Here is a 23580-nt window from a genome sequence, read left to right as displayed (position 1 = left end):
GCTGGATATAATAAAAGAGGGAGCGACTATTTAGAAAGATTTTCTTCTTTTGCGAATCTAATGAAACTGGGTCTTCCTACATACAGATTTAGGTAAGTCCATCGCGAGCACTGCGAGCAGCAAGAGTACTTAAATCGATTCTTCGAAAGAAGTTTTCCTGAGATGCTACATTAGGTGTAGATATTCTACTCAGGACGAAATCTTGGTACATAGCAGTACGGTGTATACTTAGGAACGTTCTAGAAATTTCTTTAGTTACAGGAATGTACCATTTAAGGCATACCATTCAAAGTGGAAGTTATGTTTTTCACCAGCAAGTCTCGTCTTTTCGTCGATAAAATGGTAACATGATTCGAGCCTTAAGTCGACAGACTTGGAAAACTCCTTTTCTTTCCGTTACGCATCACTTACCCGACAGTATAGGGGTGCACCAGGAAATATACGTGTTCTTTGTAAGTCGTAGTTTAGTAGGTTTTATTTGCGTTCTTTAATGTCGGAACGATTTTCATTTTATCCTTTTTCGGGATAGAAATAAATCTCTGGAAATGGTATTAAATTCTAATTATGTAGGAAAGCATTAATGAGAATGACTTATTGTGAAAGTTACAGGGGTATTAAGATTGTGTAACGTTTCTCTATAAATAATTCGTGGCACTTTTCGTAAACTTATCAAACTGAGAGAATGTGTATTTTTCGTTGAAAGCGTGAAAAATATTAGCACGTTTCTTCCTCTTTTCTACATCAGAAGAAAAGAAGTAGCTTCTTACTTTGCGGTGTTTAAGAATAATACCAAAACGCGGTTTGCTTTTCTTAATTGCACAGAAATTAAATTTGCAGATGTGTCTCGAACAAACATCGTTGAAATAATCTCTCGACTTTCCTTGAATCAAAATCGTGCTAGATGGCTTCGTATTCGTCGAAAATTGCTCCAAATACGCGCGATTATCGAAAAACGATACGTCGAACAACGTTCCGAATCGAGCTCTCGTAGAAGAAACGAAATCCGTAAAGACAGTGAAAGATGTAGAAGCACGGGAAATGATCGTGTAGGAAATGAGGATATCCACTTGTTACGTCGCAGAAACCTCAATGGTTTGTTCTCGTGATACGAGAATAAGGAGCATCTAGCAGTTGAAAGAAGTGCGACTAGTGGGACGGAGACGGAAGTCGGTAGAAGAGGAAAATGGGAATATCCGTATGTCGAAAGAGATAAGTGAAACGGCGATCGAGCTTAGCGGGAAAGAGAAAAAGGCACGACGATGAGCGTCGCCGTTGCCAGGGCAATGAATCGCAGATTGACGCAGGCGTCACGAGTCCGGCCACGCGCACACCCCGTTTTCTGCTCCCTTCCACCCACCTCGAAGCGTGCCGCTGCTTAAGGCATGCACACTACAATAGACGTTTTCTCGTCCGACGCAGTTGGTTGGACTTACGAGATTTGCCGCATTATGATTCACACGTAAAAATCTTCTGACGTGAAAAGTGTCGGTTCACCGCTTTTTGCAGTTTTTCGATTCGTTGGATATACTTGGGAAAGCTGCTCCTATTTCCTAGGATTTCCTGGGGTAGGATCAAATTTTGTCGCATGTTACGCAAAGCTTAAAATCGTACGAGTTCTAAATTTTGAATTTTCGTTATTGAGAATTAAGCAAACGTTTGTCTCAAAAAAGTTTCTTTATTTGTTCGAAAATTTCCCAAAAGTTAAGAAAGTTCGACTTCAGTGTTTACATGTAAATGTTTCATGGTTAACAGGAAGGGATTCTCAGGAGCATTAAGTTTAATTCAAATCGATTAGTTTCCCGTGCGAAGTTTTAATAGGTTGCGGAGAAAGGTTTTCGCGTTTCGCGTCAGCTTTCATTTGATTGCATTTCGTTCATTATACGATATGGTAATACGTTTACGACCACCGTATTACGTGTCTATAATATCACATTAACGTCCATAATACGAACTAGTCTCTATTCGTGAACGCGTTAATATTGCAGTATGCGTGAAAAATTTACGTTCATCAAACGTCTTACTGATGTACTTGCGCGTCTGATAAATCACTGTCGTACATAGTTGTACTAATGTATGATTCAACGCGACCTACTGCCTGAGAGCAAAATCTATATTGCTCGCTTTACGAGGTGGCAACATTATGAATTCAGGGAATTATACCGGTCATACACGTCGACAACGTGTACCAGCGGTTCGCAATCAAAGAAATTGCGAAATGATTTTTAAGTGTTCACATAAAAAGTGCAGATACGAATATTAAGCTGCCTCGTCGTCGAGTTTTTGAATCGGTGCTTAACACGAGGTTTAGCCGCTTTCCACGAAGTTCGGTCCATTTATGCACGAACAGAGAAAGGCAGAGAAAAAGAGAAAGGAGCCGGAGGCGAGAGCCGCAGGAGAGAGAGATGAGGTGTTGTAGCGTTAGCGAACATTCGTGAAAGCGTACTTTAGACTGTAACGCGCATTCCCAGGACAGGAAGCGAACGGGCGAACCGGCAAGTTAGCAAGCGAAAGGGAATAAAGATAGAAAAGATCCGCGTGCGCTGGATATAGCGTATATCGTCGCGACAGCGTCGACGTTGTCTGTGCCTCTGGTGGGGTGGTTGGAAAAGTTGTGTGAAACTTGAAAGAGAACCAGAGAAGGAAACGTAGGATATACGAAGGAAAGAGAAACGCCGGTGTCCAACCGGGGAGAATCGGAATGAAAGGGGGGACGAATCTGGTGGTGGTGAAACGTTATAGATGTGTAGAGTATCTCGTTGTCGGTGTTGGTAAATGTCGAAAAGACGAAGGTAACGGCGCGGTGGGTGGCGGTGGTGGTAGAAAAGCGATGGTGTTGGTACCGTTGGCGGTGGCAGTGGTGGTAGTGATGGTGGTGGTGGCAGCGGCAGCGTGTCCCGACGCCGGGAAAGTTTCGCTGAGAAGCGCGCGGAGTGTGAGAACGCGGCGCGAGCGAGAGAGCCGAACGTAGAAAGAGGACAAGAGCGAGACCGCGATTCAGGGGGTGAAAGAGCAAAGGGGATGGAGAATGAGAGTGAGTTTGGAGCGAGGACGGCAACGCGGTGCGGGCAAGGTTTTCGTCTCCAGTTCCCGCTAAGCGGCCGATAGGATTGGAACGAGTTGGCTGCGTACGCGGTAACACACGCGGGGTAACGTGTTTGTCCAGGTAGCGTGCGCGGTGTGATGGTGGTTGTCGTAGCGCGAAAGAACACACGCGGCACGCGCTACCGACGGAACGGACCGGCCCGTGCTGGCGTGTGTGACCGACCGAGCGCTGCCGGTAATAACAGCGTAATAGCGTACTATAGAATATAGTAGTGGGAGATTCTTGCACGAGTTACGCGTGCTGCTACCGCGGTACTCGAGTTCACGCGTGGCACTACGGCCGCGGAAGACCACGAGCGAGCGAGGTCGTCGGAGCGCAAACTGCGTCCTTCTTCTCCTTCCTACTTTCTATTTTCTTCCACCTCTTATACCCTTCCTACTTCTCCACCTCCACCTACATCTTCTCTCTGTCTTCTCTTTCTCCTGCTTTTCCTTCGCCAACTCCTACTCCCGCCACTTCATCTCTCTCTTTCTCATATTCTCTACCTCTAGTGAGATATTGATTTCCCTTAGCTGGCTCCCACGAGGGCAGGCGGCAAGCAACCAGGTACGACTACCTCCGCAAATAGACAGCCTCTGACGATGAGAAGGGAATCATCGCATGTATCGAGAGTATGCACTTTCTAAGTTTCAGGGGTCCACCGTCCCTGCTGCCTAAAACGATCCGCTTCGACGCTTCCTCGCGTTGAATGGTCGTCGCGCTCTCTGTACCACTCAAACGATGCCGCGCTCTTCTCTATGTTTGCCACGTGTAACTCATGTTCGCGTCACTTTTATTCTACATGTGGAAAGTTAGAGGAAACTCGTGTCGCTAAGTCTTATGAAAGCGAATACGAGTATAATTTCATAGTAAAGTTAGATATCGCAGCAGTTAAAAGATTTTTTTATATAATATTAACTACCTTGTACGTAACAGAGAACGTAAATGTAACATCTTGTAAAAACAGTAGGACAAGTTCCCTTTTAATTTGAAGAATTTTGGGTGCGAGTTGAAATATCTCGACGCGTTCCTTACGCGTTCTAAATCGTCCTGTTCTCCTAGTATAGAGTACAGGCCTGTCTGATCATATTCGATCCTATACTACTGATTACCGTTTCGTTTCCGCGAATTTGTTGATAACTCGTTTCGCAGACGGTTTACAAAGCGTCGAATTGAGTATCAGAGCTAAACCATAAGCGCGTAATCATTTTTTCTTGTTGCGCGGCTAAGTTGCTCAAGAGTAAATACCTTTTCTTTTGCCGGTGATCGCTGTTCTGGAATTCGTAGGTGTTCCAAGAAACTTTTGCGAAGTAATGCGCCATCTTGGTTCCTGCGCATTGCTGGCCGACGAATTCGCGAGTGACTTGAAACTTTTTTATTTACCGCGTTCATGCTTACACACAGAGACAAAGGGGGCTGGAGAGGGAGAACTGTTTCCCCTACTCAAACTCTGGATGGGGTGTACGTATCTGTCAACCCCCACTCGGCTCGTGCCGCCTGCCGCTTTCCAGCAAAGTTTTCCCGAGATCCTGGAAACTACGAACGATGCGGGGAGAAAGAGGGGGGGGGGGAAAGTCTGTATCGAGGGAGGGGAGAAGCGAGACCGCTTTCTAGTAGCGTGCGCTCACGGGGATCCCTTTTCACCGAATTCTAACCTAGTAACGAGTTTACTCCGTCGGTAACGCCGGACGCGTGCCAGCGATAAACGTGCCGCGTGTTACGGTGACAGTGGGATGAGCAAAGTGGTACAGGACACGAGATGTGGTCACCACGATCAGGCTTCTTATCAGGCCGATCTTTTTTCTCCAAGCAGGACCATGTGCGTAACTTAAGGAAACATGTGACACAAGATAATAAAGAAACGTGAAACGGGGACATTTCTGCCTTTTTTACTATGTTCATTCGTGAATCGTACGGTGGCATCATGAACCGTTTGTTTACGTTGGTGTTCGTGCTGAATTCGACTGACCAACGATGGACACGCTGATATCATGATTCAAAAGTGTTTCAGACTGGTCAGGATTACTGGATCGTGAGGCTTAGTTTTCAACAAATAAATCACGTATGTATGGTTATTATTGCGCGTGACTGTGATTAAACAGGTGTAACTGTTTATTTAAACATAAAATATTCGACTCGTTTTGGAAATATAGTTCCTCGCTTGAACTGTAAGGAACTATTTGAACTTTTGCGCGCTAATTCGAAGCTGTCTATGCAGATTCGTTTGTTAAATGATTTCACGATCGTTTATCGGTTCGACTCTGATCTATCGCCGCAGACTGGTAGACTTTCGTATTGATAGATAAAAAGAGAAAAATCGTTCTCTAATCTGCGTAATTCGTCGCGAGTATCCTGGCGATACTGCGTTTCTCTTCTCTCCGGGGATGGAATAGGTCAGCTGATCATTTACTAGGCTCTATATAACGTTGCTTGTTGTGAGAGTATCAACGCTTTTGATTATCGGGATTCTGTGCGCGCAGACTCAATGTGAGATTAATCCTCTGTGAGCTCACCCCTTCCACTATAAACTTACCAATACATGCTGATCGCACGTTCGAAAGTTTCATGAGCGTCGAAAAGTTTTGCGCTCCTGTAGTAGCGCGGATTTGATCGAGAATCCGGAAACTTTGTGCTTACACACCGGAGCAATTGTTTCTTGCGCGTTATCATACGTGTATGTGCGATTGTATTTGCGTAGCCGACTTTTAAGTTTCATTAGTTTAAGTGTATTGTGGCGGGGAAATATAACTATAAAATGTAATAAAATTATATACATGTTTTTAATTTAATAATTTTCCGTTACTAAAATTTTATATTCTATTCTGTGCGAAAAATTCGTTGATATTTTTATAAAATTATATGCACGGTATTAACTTATCTTTTTATTCCGGTTTTATTGTTATGTTATTTAGTTCGTAAATGTTTCGTTTTGCTTTGCATACATTTCATTTGGACGTAATTTCTTATTTGTGTTGAACCTATGCTTCGAAAACTACCGATTTGTTGGAAACGGACTGGTAACGGAAAATCTGAACCAGCGGATTTCGAAAAGAATGAACTGAAGCACGAGATATCGGGCATTAAACTTGACGTCGTGTTCTCGGGATTATACGAAATATCGTACCAGTCTGGTAATTGTTAAAAATCTATGTCATACCGGAAGAATACAAAGCGTTCCTTGTATACGAGCCAAAATGATTTTGAGGAAAAAACCGGCGCGAATTACGCTCAGTAATTTTTCTGAAAAAGAACTCGCATACTTCTATGGGCATAAAACATCATGTTTTCAATTTAACAAAATTGGGGAAGCCATACGTATAAAATGTTCACTATCCTCTTTTATTCATTATGAATGAACATAAAACAGTGGTTATTCAGTACAAAATGTCTTCTCTAAAGTCTGACACGCTGGTATTCTAACTGTAATGAAAACAAATACTGTACATAAGAAATTCTTTCAATCTTTACGCTTATCTCATTTCGCGTTAAATAATAATTTAGCTACACTAGTGCGATACGTTCACGTATTATCCCCGAAACAATTATTCGATTATTCGAATAAACACTCTTATCGAGCGAGTTACGTACCATCGAAGGAAACAATGGAAACTCTGAGTTTTCTCTATCTTAAACGCTTTATATGATATCCTGTCCCCGTTTAGTAGCACCTGGGATGACAGTCCGATGCATGAAAAAGTAGAGAGGCACTAATTAAGCCGCTATCATTACGGTTCCGCGGTGTAATTCCGCGTTGTTGGCATTGTGCTTCGAATTCCACCAAGTGGCTGTTGGCCGGGGGCTTTTGGAATTCTCCGGAGCGTGGTCCAAGGCCTTTCAACTCCAATTCCACGCGCGTGCGTCTCATCGTCGAGGTTGACGTCGTCGTCAACGACATCGCCGTAGTCCAGGATGTTTCCTGTTGTTTCTTCGCTTCGCCTCACAAGACCGAAGCTAGAGGTTAATTCGATATTTCGTAGTTGTTACTTCTTTTTTCATACGCGTGAATATTGCCTAAGAGAGTCAGTCCCATTGCTTTGTATCCTTCCGCGATGCATTCTTTCTTCGATGCTCCAAAAGAGTAAATGTGCCATACTTTTAAGATTAACAATGGGCAACACCGCAGAGGAGAAACTCATTAAGTTTATTTAGATATGCTAGAGTACATCTATCAGAAGATAATGTTTTTAAGGAAGTATTTTGGGGGTATTTCTCTAAGGATGAAGGAAGTAATAAGTCTTCTCCTTTTCGCAATTGTTCTTAACATCAACTGTGGCTCGAAAAAGATATTTCGATCATTTTTATTTCCTCCTTAGATTTCGTTTATTAAATATCAATTCTAAATGTTAATGGGGATAAATGAAACTTATCTTTATAGCTAATGAAACGTCCATTACTTTTGTTACAATTTTTATTTTTGACGTCTGATATTTTTTTCATTCTTGCGAATAAAGTACGAATGCAATTTTTAACGTTATAATTTTCTTCTGTTTACTTTGTTTCATTTACCAACGAGTGAAACGTACTTTGACTGACTGAAACGAGTGAATTTCAACGCTTCTACATATTTTTACAACAAACATTGTAGAAAACAAGCTACAACTACAATGCATCTATTACATCTAACATAATTGTTTAATTTATTATATCCTAAAAATGGTACCGTTAATGACGAATTTTTTAGTTTATTATTTTTGAAAGAAATATATTCCAATTGACAATGTTTTAAACGAACAGTCGAGTATTTCTTAAAGCAGTACATTGTTTCATAAGAGTAACATACTAAATATAAATCTTTTAAAAAGAACGAAGCAAAAGTTTTCCAAACATAATTTTATACCATTCGTAACTTCGTAGCGAATAGCTTTTCTGTAACTTTGATACTAAATAAAAATTGGATAAGAAATTGCTGACCTGTGTCAAAGTTCGTATATAGTAAAACTTATTTGATGCCTCGACTTCTTCCAAACTCTTATATCGAGGACACGTTTACCAAAAATTCAGCGAATAAATAATAGTGACGAAACTTGAAACCATGTCATTTGATCGATATGTTTTCTTACGAGATCAACCGCAAATTTAAGTGATTTTGGCACGCTTCAATATTTACGTATAAAATCGATATTTTAAAGAGATTCAGTTTCGAAACTTTTGAATGTATTCAATGTCATAACGGCGAACGGCACGCTCATTTGTTCGATTTTAAACACGAAAGCGTCGAATGTGCACTCAATCATTAAAAGCTTTGTTTACCGGAAAGACTGGCGTTTTAGAATGAGCAATGGATACAATATTTCAAGTCTCGGTATCCGTTCGGTAGTTTTCGTGCTGACTCTTGGCGAAAAGGCTTGAAATCGTTGAGAAGTTGCGGATGCCGGGACAGATGAATGGGAAGTAACAGATAACCAATCGTGCGAGTATAATAGCCAAGCAAAGCTGCGCACAAGCATTTCCTTTTTCTCGGTTAATTTTTCCATGAGGTAAAATTTAAAAAATTTCGAAATTAGAATTTTATATGAATGAAAATTATATTAATTCTTTGCTGAATATTTGCGTTATACATTTGCAAACTAAATATCTAAATATTAAAGGGTTAGAAAGAACGATTATGAATGTCCTTTCTTAGAAACAAGGAAAAAATAAATTTTATATCGAGAATATCCGAATTACATTTCTGTAAAGCTTTCATACGGAAAAAATACGTTCTGCTCTTGGAGAAGGTTTCCGGATTCCAAATACACAATCTCGCTGTAGCAAAATACTGCAACACGCTTATCATCTTCGATCGCGGTATTATCCAAGAAAAAAGCGTGGACAGATTACATGATTTTCAGATACGCGTTTCGGAAGGTCTCTGATAACTGCCACGCTGCTGAGAATTTTCTTTGCGGAGTGATTCAATTGTTTTCGCGTACAAATCTCCGATATCGGTTCGGTCCACCGTTGCCATAGTTCTATTTCCTTCCTGTCGACCACCTCTGTTTTTCTCGTTGCCAAAATCGAAGTATCGGCATCAGCGTGGCCCGACGCCGACGGTAAGGAGGAAGTTTACGTCGTAAACTTGGAGTCTTAAGGGTGGAATTATAGTTGAGTAGAGCTCGCGCTAAGCCACGCAGTTGTTACCACGGTGAGCGCTTTAAAAGTTGGTCTTAGGTGTTCGTGTTGGTACCGGGAGAGTGGGCGAAGAAGAAGCCAGAAGAAGCGAGAACGCGCGATACGATGGAAAGAGACGCGGAAACGTGGTTAAGTTGCCAGGAAACTTTGGTAAAACTGAAAAGTTAATTTCGTCGTGTTAAATTACTCGAGCGCTCGGGCATTAAACTTGCAAAAGTTGGCCGGATGACTGAAATACGTACCTTCCGCCACCTCCCTCTTCTTCTTCTTCTTCTACTTCTTTCTCTTCTTTTTCTTCTTCTTTCTTTTCATTTCTCTTCCACCGTTCGGTGCTTTCTTCCCTCCTTTCTATCGCTGTGTCATCTAATATCGATACGATCACGTTCATTTAATTGTTATCTCAATCGTATGTAATAAACGTTCTTTTCTATATGGAATCCGTGTCGTGAATTAGGATATGAATATAATTATGCAATAATAATCAATATACATATATACTTGTTTAATGATTATTCAAACCGGTGCGAATAACGATTATTTAATTCAGAATACAGGAAAGATTTTATCGCGTTGAGAAAATTATTACAAGATTTATCTATGTACATATTATGAATTTATAAACGAATAGTAAAATATTGATGTGATCTTAATCTTATTTTATTAGGTGATTTCTAAATTGTTAATATGATAATGCTAGCTCTATCATTTAAATTCATACGTCCAACACATCAATCAAACAAAAATTCGGATTAGTAACCTGTGCACAATCGTTTATCTGTTATATTGCAATTGCGAAGAATGAAAGCGGAAAGAGCACACTATCGTGGCAAGAGATACAAGTCATTCGAATCGAATCGTTAACGCTTTAGCCAATATTGTAAAATACTTCACTTTCACGTAATTTCGAAGCAATTGTATAGCTTTTCAACTGGTATCTACGGCATCATTAATTTCCTATGACCTATATTTTTTATCGATTTTCAGAAAAGTTTAGAGAATCGTTTGATAGGTCAAATTGTAAATCTGTATGAATTCCTTCAATTTGTCACATATATATGTATACACATATACATTGGAATGTGACAAATTGACAGAATTCATACAGATATATATACACATATATATGTATATATATATCTGTATATATGTATAATAAATATATATATATATATATAATGTGCATCTATTCGCATATATGTATACGAAAGAGGGGATAACTGATGTTGATATTAAGTTTATTATTTATGAAATACGTGTAGTTTTATGTTACATATTATTACATCATTTTGAAACAGAAGAACGACGTAACGAAATTATTTGCCGAAAATAAAATAAAGCGTGTGTTGTATACAAGTTGTTGCATTATACATATAATCAAGTCATATCGATTATTAGCAAAAAATAAAACAGTAAGGAATATAACGTTGATATCGCTTTAAAGTTACACGTGGTAGACATGCGAATTAAATGTGTTTGTTGAAATCAATAATCTTTTCTTTAATTCTGGTATTTCAATTTAAGCAAACTTCAAAGAAGTTTAATAGTAACATACAGTATACATACGTCTACTGTAGATTGATCGAAAGGAAATAGAGAAGAACGGTTAAGGGGATGGGATTCTTGCCGTTCCGCTCAAAATTTATTTCGCTATGTAGTTTGTAGTAAATTTACTTAGCTTCACATTCATGGTGTATTTTTATGTAATAAATATGTGACGGGTGTCTAGACTTTCAAAAATATAATATTGATTTACACTTATTATTTTTAATAAGAAACAGTTTTAATATTAGGTTAATATCATGAAACATTTGACATAATGTTATGTAATAGAACGTGGCAAGTGAAAGGGAAAATTAAATCCGAATTGGTGAACTGTAGGACATAAATGTTATTTTTAAAGGGCTGGCAATGAGTAATATAAAAAATACCGGCGCAAAATATTTTGCAATATTAAAATGTTTTAATTATTTTATCCAGGCATTTAGTCATAAAGATACTTTTATTAAAATACTCATAGAAATATGTGTGTATATTACGTTCGTTTCTTCACTAAATTTACGTATAAAAACATATATTTTAAATAAAATTTGGTATATTTGATATCTATATTTTTATTTTAATATTAAACTAAATTGAAAACTCAGTTTACTGGTATATGAATGTTTAAATTAATTTTCATCTAAATACTACAATATTCACACTGTGTAAAGCGCCTGAAAAATGAAAAGGAATTAATGGTATATTTATGTCGTTGATAATATACATTTGGTGAAAAGATACGAAGAATATTTGTTTCGTATGATCTTCTCAAGATTAGTTAGAATTTCATGATGTATTTTATCTTGCCATATCCTAAGACATTCATTGCTGGTTTTAATTAACTGTTCTTAAAGGCTTTATTTTTGTAATTAAAATTATACCTTCATAAATCTAATAAACAGAGTGGTCTCTGAAATGAAGCGGTACTATAGCGTTTTTAAAGTTGTACAATTGAAAGTTGTTGTATTATCGCTTGATCTGATAAAGAATTGTTGAGAATATTGCTATGCCCTTTTTCTGTTAGTAGTATACAAAGGTTGGGCTGTAATTAAAATGGATTTGCAGCTTTTACATTTAAGTAATTTGTCGCAATAACTAAATACAATGTATTTAAACATCGCTAGAGAAGTAATGGAATTAATTATTTGTGCAGCTGCTATGTTTGAACTTTTTGCAATAAGGAAACGCGAACTTCCACGCACAAAAATGATCACGTATACTTTGCTTCGAAATATCAGTATTGAAATTACAAGAATCAATACCTATTTCATTTCCGCACTGTACAAAGTGTACAGATAGACATTTTGCTTGCTATGTGTATATAATATATTGGCTTCCAGGTAATTGAATTAAAATGTATACTGGAATCAAAATTATTTTAGTTCGTGAAGTAATCATTGTAATCTATTAACTGAAGTAACTTCATATTCCACTTTGTATGCGCTTTTTGGTATCGACCTATATAAAAAAACTATAATGTTACGCATGAAATCATCATAGGATACCGAATGTATTTTTTCGAACGATAATAAAGTTGCTTCATATTAGTTAAACGTCTCATGAGAGTTACCCTTGTTTACTGCGGTAGGATGTATGTGACACTCTGTACAAACACTGCGGACAATGGTAGAATGGGTTATGGTAGAATAAGGATTTTGTTTCTTTACTGAATTATATCTAAGCAAATTTATAACACATCTTTTTAACAACAATGAATTGTTATCCACATCAAAGTATTTAACATGACATGAAATATAAAAGGCAAGGTTATTTTAAATTTAATTCTACAGCAGTTTAATAGAAAATATCACAGTAGTACGTTCTAAATTGTTCTGTAACAGACACGAATATTGTTATTTTCGAGTTTGCATCGAATCCAGATAATAGATAATCGTAATGAATCTAATTGCTTTCAACACTCCCTCCAGTTTTTCGATTGCAGTTCAGTCGGTAAGGTCACGGTCGTATTGCTCGCCGACATCGTGCATTGCTATAAGTGTACTTGGTCGAACGTGTGTGCACGATCTGGCGCGTGCGTAAACACACAAGAGAACAAACTTTCGCGGCGGCTTCGGGGGTGAGTTACCCCACCGTTGTGCGCACCGAGCGATTCTCCACCAGCACGTGCAGTCAACTTTAAACGCACATGCACACGCTCGCCGCGATGTCATTTCAGTTTGAGCCATTTAAAGGCATTACTTTTTGCTAGCGTTCCACGCTTCGCGCAACGAGGAAGCTATATTCTTTTCTTTGAGTGTTTGTAATTTGAAAACTGCTTACGATGATGACAAAAGTAAGTCGTTCGCTGAAGTGATTTAAGAGCGTCTGCTGGAAAATAAGTTTCAAGTTCTGCAACAAAAATTTTTTACCTTTTGTCCGTGAATACTTTTGTTCAGATTATTCAGTCGTCCCGGATAAGTGTATAGAATGATTTTTAAAGTGAGAGAAAAAGGATTTGTTTTTTGTTTGCTTTAATTTGGAATTTTATATTACTTTCTAATATGATCTTGTTTTATAAACGTTCTTTACTTAATTCTGTCACGTCATTCATTATATGAGAGGAGAAAAGCACAGGGATAATGTGTATTGTTCTATGTAGCGGTAGATAGATAATATCTTTATTGTTTTCCTTACAAATTACAAGCGGTTCCGCTTCTTTCGTTTGTTTTGTCACTATTACTATCTTATACCTAGTAATTACCATATTTCTTATCCGCTTTCTTTGTTCTATGTAGTGATGAAAGATTTAAATTTGATATGGCTACTCGTAGAAGTTTAATATTCATTCTGTTGGTCCAACATTTACGTTTGAAAATTATAATAACAAAGAATGCAGACATCTGTATATGGATAGTTGGGACACGATCACGGGTGTAAACGTTGGTACAGAGACGGTGATGCAGAGTGTAGGTTTATATCGTGGTCAGCGTCGCGGCGCGCGTCATCTTCTATCTCGCTTGGCTCCCGTTCGTTCCTCTTTGTCTCGGAAAAGTTTCCGGTGATGAGCTTTGTTGGCCGTTTCCCCTACAGGACGGAAAAGTTAAATGCGAAAGTTTTATCCGATATCCAGTTTCACGACGCTGCTGGAAAAAGGGATCTACGCACACCGTTACGTCGAGATTTGGATATCCTCGATAATCATAAGGTTTATAATATATGCCTATATCGTTCAGCATAATGAAAATGTTACGTAGAATATTTTGGAAGTTTTATTCGTATTTATACACATGCTGCGCGATATAGATTAATCATATAGCCGGAAATTTTTTAATACAAATAACAAACATTGAAATTTATTATCGAGCAGATTCACAAGAATCGTAACGAATACTCTTCGACGTCTCTTCATTATTCATTATTGAAACCAACCATAAATATCGTTATGCAATTAATATAACAAATAATTCATACCATAATTGTGTTATTAGCAATTGATGTGCTGTTTACTAATTCATCAGATAGCTACCACTTAACGTTGTATTAAATATCGAGTACTAATAGCGACGTTAATAGTTTGTTTTTTTTGTGATAGAATGGCGTCAAAGAAGACGAGGCAAAACCATTCTATACAGCACTTACTAGAGCTGCCAAGCAACAGAGAGACAAAATTGCCGTTATATTCTGTGAAGGAGTCAACCCAAACGCCACTCATTCCAACCCCCCGACAGGTCCCGGTAACTGTGCTGCATCCCTCGCCGAAAAAGGTAAGTGAAGCATGAATAAGTTATCAAAAATCTTTTGTTGTCATTCAATTTACAGGAACATAAAGACCAATTACTTTCTTCTATCTTGTCTTTACGTCGCGTTAACAATCCTTTGAAGAATCGTGAAATTAAAATTGAACCTATGTTAAAAATTCACAACGCCTTTTAACAAGGCTCTGAAACATAATTAAATATAAAATTAATTACTTCCACTATTTAAGTACTAAGAAATAGCAGATCATTTTCATAGCCTTTCTGACGTTGAGAACGTTTTCACGAGGTGTAAGCGTTCTTCTTTGTGAAACTTGTAATTAAAATTCTACAAATCATTTGTGCCATAATCGTTTCGTAAAAGTATAAGTAACGAAGTTTATAAGTTTAATGACAAAGACACGAACATCTTCGTCTGAAGTTACTTCTGAAATTTTTCTGATTGGTCGTAACAAGTATAAAATTAGCTGTTTAACACGAAGTTAGTTTTCCATTAATTCCTTCCAAATTATTTCTAATTAAAAGTGTGACATTTCACATAATTTCTTAAAGTTGAACTTTTATCTCCTTTCTAAGAAACGTGAAGTATATTTCTGTTTCTTCTTTTGTAAATAATGTCTAATGATGAGAGTCTTATTGTAATAATATTCCAGCCCATCTTACCATAATAACAATAATTTAATGAAATCAAATATTCAAAGCTGCCAAATTGAATAATTCGTTCCTCATTGCTACGAGTTAATTTTTAATTATCTATAATGTTGCGTTCGCTCGTAGAATGAACGAGGAGATTAAATAACTTTTGTTCGTAGAAAAAATGGGATTGACAAGAAACGTAAAGTGGAACTCTTGTAACCGCGTAAAGCGCTGACGTTTTATTTTATCGTGGAGGTTTTTTATCGATCATTCGGCACTTTATTATTGCTCGTATAAATGTCTACGTAAGCTCGAATCCGCAACAACGAAGTAGATAATTTTTTATCTTATTTTCACTATATAATATATCATAATTATAGAAATATAGAATGTTTTTTAAATAATTTTATTTCGGTATACATAATTTAACCTGTAAAATATATTTACCATATTGCGGTATTGAGTATCGAACAGTTGTTTTATCGTAAATATTATTTTAATGTTTATAACGAATTTTTCAATTATTAAATTACAATTATAAATTATTAAATTAAGTTTGCTTTCTTTATCCTGAGACAAATAGGGCTTGGAACTTGTATGCCAAAGTAGGAAATTATTTTACATAACTCTAAATACGTTGGAGAATATCTATTTTGGCTGATCGAAAAAGTTTTCCTTGCAGCTGTATGATTACTCTTTTGTTTCTTTTTCGTTCCATTTTATCCGGCAGGGAGTCATGAAGGAGGGATTCACGTAACTCGGTAGGGGAGGCTTCGGCTTCCCTGCAAAATAACGATTTTTAAAGTTTCTCGAGGAGTTTCAAACCTTTTCCCACCGAGATTCGTCGACGAAGTTTCCAAAGTTTGAACCGCGTAATTGGAGAGGAAAGGAATTTCCTCTAACCGTATAAAATGGTTCGTACGTTCGATGCTTAAATTCGACGATGTGATAGGTCGCTCTGTTAAAAGCCACTTGTGCTAATGCTACTCCAAGAAATCAACCTTCTAAAAGAGTAATAATTTTTATTTCGAAACAGTATCATTGGAAAAGTTAAATATTTTTATTAGGCTTATTCTTTGACTACTTCCAGTACTATGAAAAATTGTTGTACAATGTTGACTGTTCATTAATACATGCAATTGTATTTATATCAATGTATCTCATGGAAGGTACAGAGTAGAATATTATCAGTTAGTAGTAAATGTCGCTTTAGTCAGACACTCTCTGATCAGATACTCGGTCGATAATCAAATATTTCACTATACTGAAAGGAACATACACGCTTTACATATTTTCAGATTCAATCGAATAAGTACAATAAACGAAAAAAGAAGTTTTTATTGAGTATTTTAAAAATTTGGGAGAAGTTATTACCGACAGTACTATGGGTACATTGTTATCAACGATAGCTCATAGACGGATACCTCATCTAGGGATGGTTTCAGCAAATGCATCTTTAGTGGTGCTTCGTACCGACAAAGTCAAGGTCACATCTATCGGTAAGGTAGATTACTGAGTGGGACAAACTGTTATCGACAAATTGTAACTTATTTGCGCAAATGTTGATTTAAACCAGATGATAAGCGCCTTAAATTATCGATTAATGTTCGATTTGAAAAATGTTATTATACATAAAAATTTAAAATATTTTCATGTTTTAAACTTATCGATAAATACATCAATAATATGTTTGCATGTCATAGTAATATTTCAATAAATTTTTAATGAAAACTTACACATATAGAATCACCCAAGGCTTACACAGTTCTTCCTTCGCAGTACACTCTATATAATATTTATAAAAGGGGATAATGAACAGTTAAAAGTTCTTAATCGTCATATTGTTCACAAATTCCAACTTTTAATGTTTTTTAACAATAAAAAAAGTTTTTAGGTTTTTAAAATTATAGAAATATATATTTTTGCTATGATAATACTCTCAGTAGGATAAAAAGACAATACATTTCATAGATGTTGCGTTTATTTAAATTTTCTGAACAATCATTCATGCAGGCGAATGCACATACTTTACGAGGAAATAATTTGCTATTGAAATCCTATGAATGGGATATAGTTGGAGCGTCTTGAGCATACGCAAGGTGGTAGGCGGAACTGAATTTATGATAATTGCATAAATCAGAGCTTTCCTCCACAATAATCATAATCTATTGAGATAGTTGTGCGAAGTTAGCTATTTAGCCAACGGCGCGCATAACGGAAGGAGGCCAAGGGGTTTCGTGGGACCGTGAATAAGATAAAGTCAATGTAAGATCGAATCGACAGCGAAAAATTTCTTATTTGCTTTTGACCTGAAAATAATTATTCTATTATTTCGTAATAAGCAGTGTAAAGCTTTTAAGATGGAATTTTTTAAGTTTTAAGTGTTACATTATTTAGGATCATTATATAATCATGTTCAGTGGTGAAATATTAAAGTGCTAGAGTTTGCAGTAATATGCTTTTCAGATGCTATTTATTTAACAAACTGTTTCCTGTAAGAAAAAGGATTGAAATGAACAGATTTAAAAAAATCAATAAAAATGGAGCGTCGTTTCGAATTTGAAGAAAACGACTATAGAGGGCGCCAGTGGTGTCGCTATCTTCCATGAGGGGGTTGACTGCTTGTGACTCCTGAATACAGATTTATTAAATAAATTATAATAATGATAGCCGTTTAATAAATAAATAATATAATTATTTTTACATGTGATCAGCACACGTTACAAAAATATATGAAACATTGAGAGGTATATTTTCAAACAATATTTCTACATTCATCTGTCGATAACGTTTTTAAGTTAATCAGCAATCAGTAAATTACATCTTTATAATTGTTTTTATCACAAGGTGGACAAAAATAGTTTGTACAGCATATGCAACATTTTTTCTGTCACCTGAAGACGTACGGAATTATTTCAATAATGTTTTGGTATTCCAATGTAGAACCGTAAACGCGTAAGAATCAATTTCAGGAATCATATTTTAGGCTTCCCTAGAAGTAAACATCGTTTCAAAGTTACCTAGACCGACTCTAATGCACTCGACCTATTATCATGAGAGTTAAGGCATGACTTCTCTGTTTTCATATCTTTCACGCGACACGACGACGACAGTGGGAAAAATAAAGGGCGACTGACATTTCAATATTACTGGTAATTTCTTCATTAACATCGTGAGGCGCGAACTTTCGGGTAATTATCTGTACGCTGCTGGAATATTAATGGTGAAATCTGCTCCGTCTGAAATGTCGGGATCGTTATGGTTACGATTACGATTATGAGCAGTCATTCTTTTTAAAGGAGAACGATTACAGTCTAGGGGTAATATTCTTACAAGAATTTTTGTAATGTCTTTATTTCAATATACAGAATACTCAGTGTTATTGACGCTATAAATTAGCGTGATTTATAATTCTACTACTTGAAATATAATTTTTAATCATTAACCTTGCTATAACTTTAAGCTAATTAAAAGATATTATTCTTCCGACTTCATTGATAAATTGTACTCTGAAATGTAATACAGCAAAGTACATTTTGTCAATCGCATTGATAGTGATATTATCATTTAGGAAATGCGTTTTTTTTCGAAACACGTTCATTCGAGGCCTGACGTTTTTTAAAAGAATTGTAATAGAAAAGAATTGACATGAATATTTCTATACATATAGTCAAGATGGCATTAGCAATCACTTGCTCTGAAGGAGAGTTAAAAAGACGAGGCACAGTACCCTTTAACTTTGTCGAGCTGTCATACTGATCGGGGTTGGAACGAACCCTCCAATTCTCTCGGTGGGAGTAACCACGCGGTTGAGTGAATTTTTATGAATGAATGCGCGAGGATACCTAGATCCAAGGCTTTGGAATGCGCACCCTGTTTTCACCCCTGAACCTATATTTACGTCAGTGACTCTCAATTTGAAGTTCTCGTAACCTATAAAACCTATAGGGAAGGACGTTACCATAAAACACACTCCTTTGGGGTGAATAGGCTTAAAATAAATCGAATGGTCTTTTGATCATTCATTTCATTCCTAGGTACCTATATATCGAATCATTTGAAACATTTATATATGCATTATATGTAATTTGTATAGACTTAATTTATTCACTCTGCTTTGAATACTAACTTTACTAATTTCGATGCGTTTAGCTTATCTTCTTATTCAGAATAATTCAATATCTCATTTTACTTAAAATTCTTTATTTATTATTAATTCCTTAAAGAATGCCGCATAAAAGAAAGATTATGTACGTATTTTACGTATACTTTCCATACGCTTTCCTTGCGTTTCATGAAGATATTTTGCACCGTTACTCGAGGGTTGAAGCATATAGAATTCATCCAGCCCTTGGAGACTCGAAATAATGTCATACGTCATACACGTATCATTGTCGTGGTTTATGCCATAGCATAAGCTTCTTCCTTGGTGTTTGAACATTTTTGCATGGGATGAAAATCATAATTGTGCACCAACATCGTCGCACTCTTTAGCTACAAAGGGACTTTTGCAGAAGGGTCTGAGGCTGAAAGTGTTAGCGGCAGTACAAAAGAACGCTTAACCCTCGGTAACCAGAGGGGAGTTTATAAAAATCGTGTCAATTAGGCCTCGAGAAAGAAAGGCAGGTCGGGTAAGGTGTTCCGTTAGACAAGGGCTTTAAAGCTCGTATTATGAAGAGATCGTTAACAAGCAATTTACCTTTTGAGCGGCTCTTCATAAAATTTTGCACTTTCTTGTTGTTGCATCAGGAATCTTGAAGTGTTTCGTGTAACGAGTAGTAATTTCTTATTAACTCGAAGTATAATATCTTCATTAAGTCTTTATTAAGTTCCATTACACCTTGAAACATAAATTTGTGACATAGACGTGTACGAAACTGAGTTTTTTCAATACATTCAGTTTTTAAATATATTTAAATATATTCATCGAAGTTTCTGTCATCAAACCGTTGTCGAATTATTTGAAAATTATATTGAGATTAATGAAGCAAGAAGTAAAGAAATCCTATCCCGTTCAAATTTCTGTGTTCATATCCTGGAATTGTGATGTTTAGAGGAAGGAGAAGGGTCGATCGGACCTAGGCACAGCTCCGGGTGAGGATTAGCCCGCGGGGTATTGTAACGTCGTAAATACATCCCCTTTTTACCCCTCGAGCTTAAACTCACGGTACTTCTCTCGGTTCTCTGGTCGTTTGTCGGTCGGTAACACCACCAACCATTGTCACCGACTTTGGATTCAGTACGAGGAAATAAAATAATTAATACATACATTTCGTTGCTTCACTTCGCACATTCAAATACACAAAATAAATACTCTATATTCATTAAGCATAAACCTAAACAATAATCTTATTACGATGATACTTATAAATTTAGATTTTAATAAAATGTTCTCAAATTCTAATCATTTAGTCATCTAATCATTTATTCAACTCAATCTCTTTGTCGATCCTCATCACGCCTCGATCCCGTTTGTTTGTTGATTTAGCAACTATTTACATTATCAAACGTGATCACGAGTTAAAATTTCGGCCAGTCAACTCCCAGAGCCAGTTGAAATTTTTCTACATAATGGGGAAGAGATTAGGAAAAGCATTCCGGCGAGGTACTTTAGCCAATGTCATCGTTTCGATTCCTACACCCCCATGGTCTCCCTCTTCCATTTTCCTTTTCCTATCCGAAAGCGTAGCGCCCTCCGGTTTTCTATCTGGTTTGACGGTAGCGGAGAGTACGAGAGACCCCTATTCCGTGGAACGATATCTCGAAGCGAAATCCCGGTCGGTCTCGCGTTTATAATAGTTGAAATGGAAAGGGTTGCACGCGAAGGGCTCCGGAAGGATTGCGGGGTTATAATGAAATATAGGCTCGTTCCGCTTCGTATAAGACTGCATTAAGATTATACGTTGGCGCGCTCCTTGGCGACCGAAGAAGGTCGAAATAAACGAGGAAAGGTAGTATGAGGACGTAGCTGGTGGCTACGGGTTAAAGGGGTAAGGGGTTCCTCCTACGGTGTTTTAATCAAGCCGGATTTGCTGCGGTAAGCCGTGGTTCCAACTTTCATTTTAGCCAACCCCGCCCTGACAAGCCGTGCACGAACGTTTCGTCCGCTTCTCTGCCTCTCGCTCTCTTATTCTTGCGATCTTTCCGCTGTTTGCCTGCTCTAGCTCTTTCTCTTTCTCTCTTCATCCTCGACGTTCGGCAGACATCCATACGGAGTGTTTGTCCTGCATTAAAACGCTATCTCTGTTTCGTGGAGACGCGTGATCTCCGCGATGTTGTTCTCCTTAAGAAACTCCGGTAAGGAACAGGGGCCTGGTGCGTCGCAATTAAGTTATTAACTCCGATGGAAACAGAGCGCTGAGAAAGATGTGCTTTTCGTATGGTGTAATGGTTAAGCTACCGCGAAGGATCGAGTCTCGATCGTGAAAGGATTTAATGTCGAAGTTAACTTATTACAAGAATTTATTTCATTGCTTCATGGAGAAAAATTGAATGAATCGTGGAATATGAAAGATGTACTTATTTCGAATTTTAAATCAGAAGAGAAACTATAAGTCGCTATTTGAAATTACTCTAGCTTATGCTTAGCTAATCATACTTATGTAGCGTGTGATTTTGTGTTATCGGAGAACGGTATGTGGTTGCGTTTTTTCTGTCCTCTCATTGTGCTTATCGTAATTATCATATTATATATAATCATATAGTAATTATTATATATTAAATAGATAATTATTTCCAGTTCGCTTAGAGGGATGCTTTGTGGATCTCTTTTTCATCTATCTTCTTGTACTGGCTATTCCATAGCTTCGTTTATCTACGACGATCAATTCAGTTACAGTGAATCTATTTTGCGGATTTGTGACTAAAATGCACAGTTATGTACGCTGGTTTCATTACAATAACACACCGATTTTGAAAATGCATATTCAAATATTAGCTTTTAATAAATAATCATATATAATTTTCTTATTTAATACTTTTTAGCTTATATGAAATATAGAATTCAGTTCGGTATGATAAATTTTCAAAATATAGATCATCCAAGTTGATCAGACGGATCAAACTTCCCTACGGAAGTCGGAACCCTCTTTCTTCGTTATTGCCAAACATTTCTCCCTTGCTTGGAAACCGAACCGCCTAATACTTTAGTTAGCACTTCCAATACAGATTACATGACAAACTCGTCCCCCTTTTTCGACGAGACGGCATCCAGCATGGCATCGTGTTCCTTACTCGTTGTCCAATATTCTTCAAATCCCAAGGATCTATCGAGTCTTTATGTCTTAGAGAGTATTTTTAGTTATCACCTCTGTGTTTGCTTTCTGGTAAGTGATATTCCCAGAGGACGGGCGTAATTTTATTAACGCCGCTGTTAGTATTTCTATTTCGAAGGGAAATAATAGATAGATCGTATAAAATTTCTGAAATTTAGCATTTATTAAAGTTAGTTACTCTAGTTAGCTAATTTACAATGGAAATCCACCGAAATTGAATACTCGAAATTGTATTCTTCGAGCACTAGTCGACGTAGAAGCACTCCTTGAGTCAAATTCAAAGGAAACGAAGCTACCACTAGCCTAATAGGACTAATCTCTCGATCACAATGCTCGTGTCGACAAAGATATTCGTAGGTGGAATTCGTTTCATCTTGGCTAGAGTTTAAGCGGAGCATGTGGAAGGGAAGGTGGGTAGATTGGAAGGAATGAACATAGAGCAAACAATATGGCGTCTGCCAGGAGAAACCCAAACCGTTGCGGACCGGTCAGTATGCAATATGCTAAGGTTCTGCTTTTCCCCTCCCTTCTTCCTCTCCTTTCTACTACTAGCCGAAAATTCACTATCCGTCTTTCTCTCTGTTTCCCTTTCTCTATTCCTCCTTTTGGTCCTCTATAACCTCCGAATCCTTGGGTTTGGGAATTTAATTACAGTATAGTGCCTACATTGTAGCCCCAGCCGGCCCGGAAATAAACTCCCCATTGTCGCGGCACAAAGCTTCTATTTGTCACGAGACCTGGGCGTTCGACACCCTTGCGACGCACGCCACCCCCGCGCGCCACCTGTCCTTCGTGCCTTTCGATATCGACTTTTCCGACAGCGCCACGACTTATGTTGCTTCTCATGATAAAATGCGACTTGGTTAATAAACGGAGCTAAGTGAAATCCGGTCGATGGATTTTTTTGGCGCGAACAATCAATGAATAATTTAAAGAAAGTTGAATCGAAGGTATAGGTATAGAAGATGCAGCATTCTACGATGGTAGGCCGTAGATTGAAAAGTAGATAGTCGAATTGTATAGACAATCGACCGAATTTTTTGCGAATTGAAAACAAGGAATATTTTTAAGTTTACCTTTGTTTAAAACTTTTCATCATTTTTAAGCAGCCGCGCGCTCTTTTTTACCAAGGTAATGTATTTTTTGCTAGAGAGAGAGAGATAGCAAGGAGAGATGGCCGCTTCATTTACCGCCATACATTATGAAGAAGATTATCCGAGTAACCACAGCCTAACAATTTCCC

General features: G+C 37.4%; 1 protein-coding gene across 4 annotated transcripts in view; it reads left to right on the top strand.

Annotated features, from left to right (window-relative positions):
• Positions 1-4793: 4793 nt before the first annotated feature.
• Positions 4794-23580, top strand: part of LOC117231809 — a 300770-nt gene continuing 281983 nt past the window's right edge. For 2 of the 4 annotated variants that reach the window (XM_033490614.1, XM_033490613.1), the window contains exons 1-2: positions 4803-5144; positions 14265-14436. In XM_033490614.1, the coding sequence (XP_033346505.1) occupies positions 14266-14436 (171 nt within the window). In that variant the 5' untranslated portion in view covers positions 4803-5144; position 14265. Of the gene's footprint in view, positions 5145-14264; positions 14437-23580 lie in introns of all 4 variants that reach the window. The other 2 variants (XM_033490621.1, XM_033490612.1) reach the window with 2 other exon arrangements.

The sequence above is a fragment of the Bombus vosnesenskii genome, unplaced genomic scaffold (assembly GCF_011952255.1).
Source record: "Bombus vosnesenskii isolate JDL3184/JDL3185 unplaced genomic scaffold, Bvos_JDL3184-5_v1.1 scf7180000013274, whole genome shotgun sequence".
NCBI classification, from domain to species: Eukaryota; Metazoa; Arthropoda; class Insecta; order Hymenoptera; family Apidae; genus Bombus; species Bombus vosnesenskii.
Note: the sequence above shows the minus strand (reverse complement) of the source record. Positions and strands in the feature narration are given on the sequence as shown.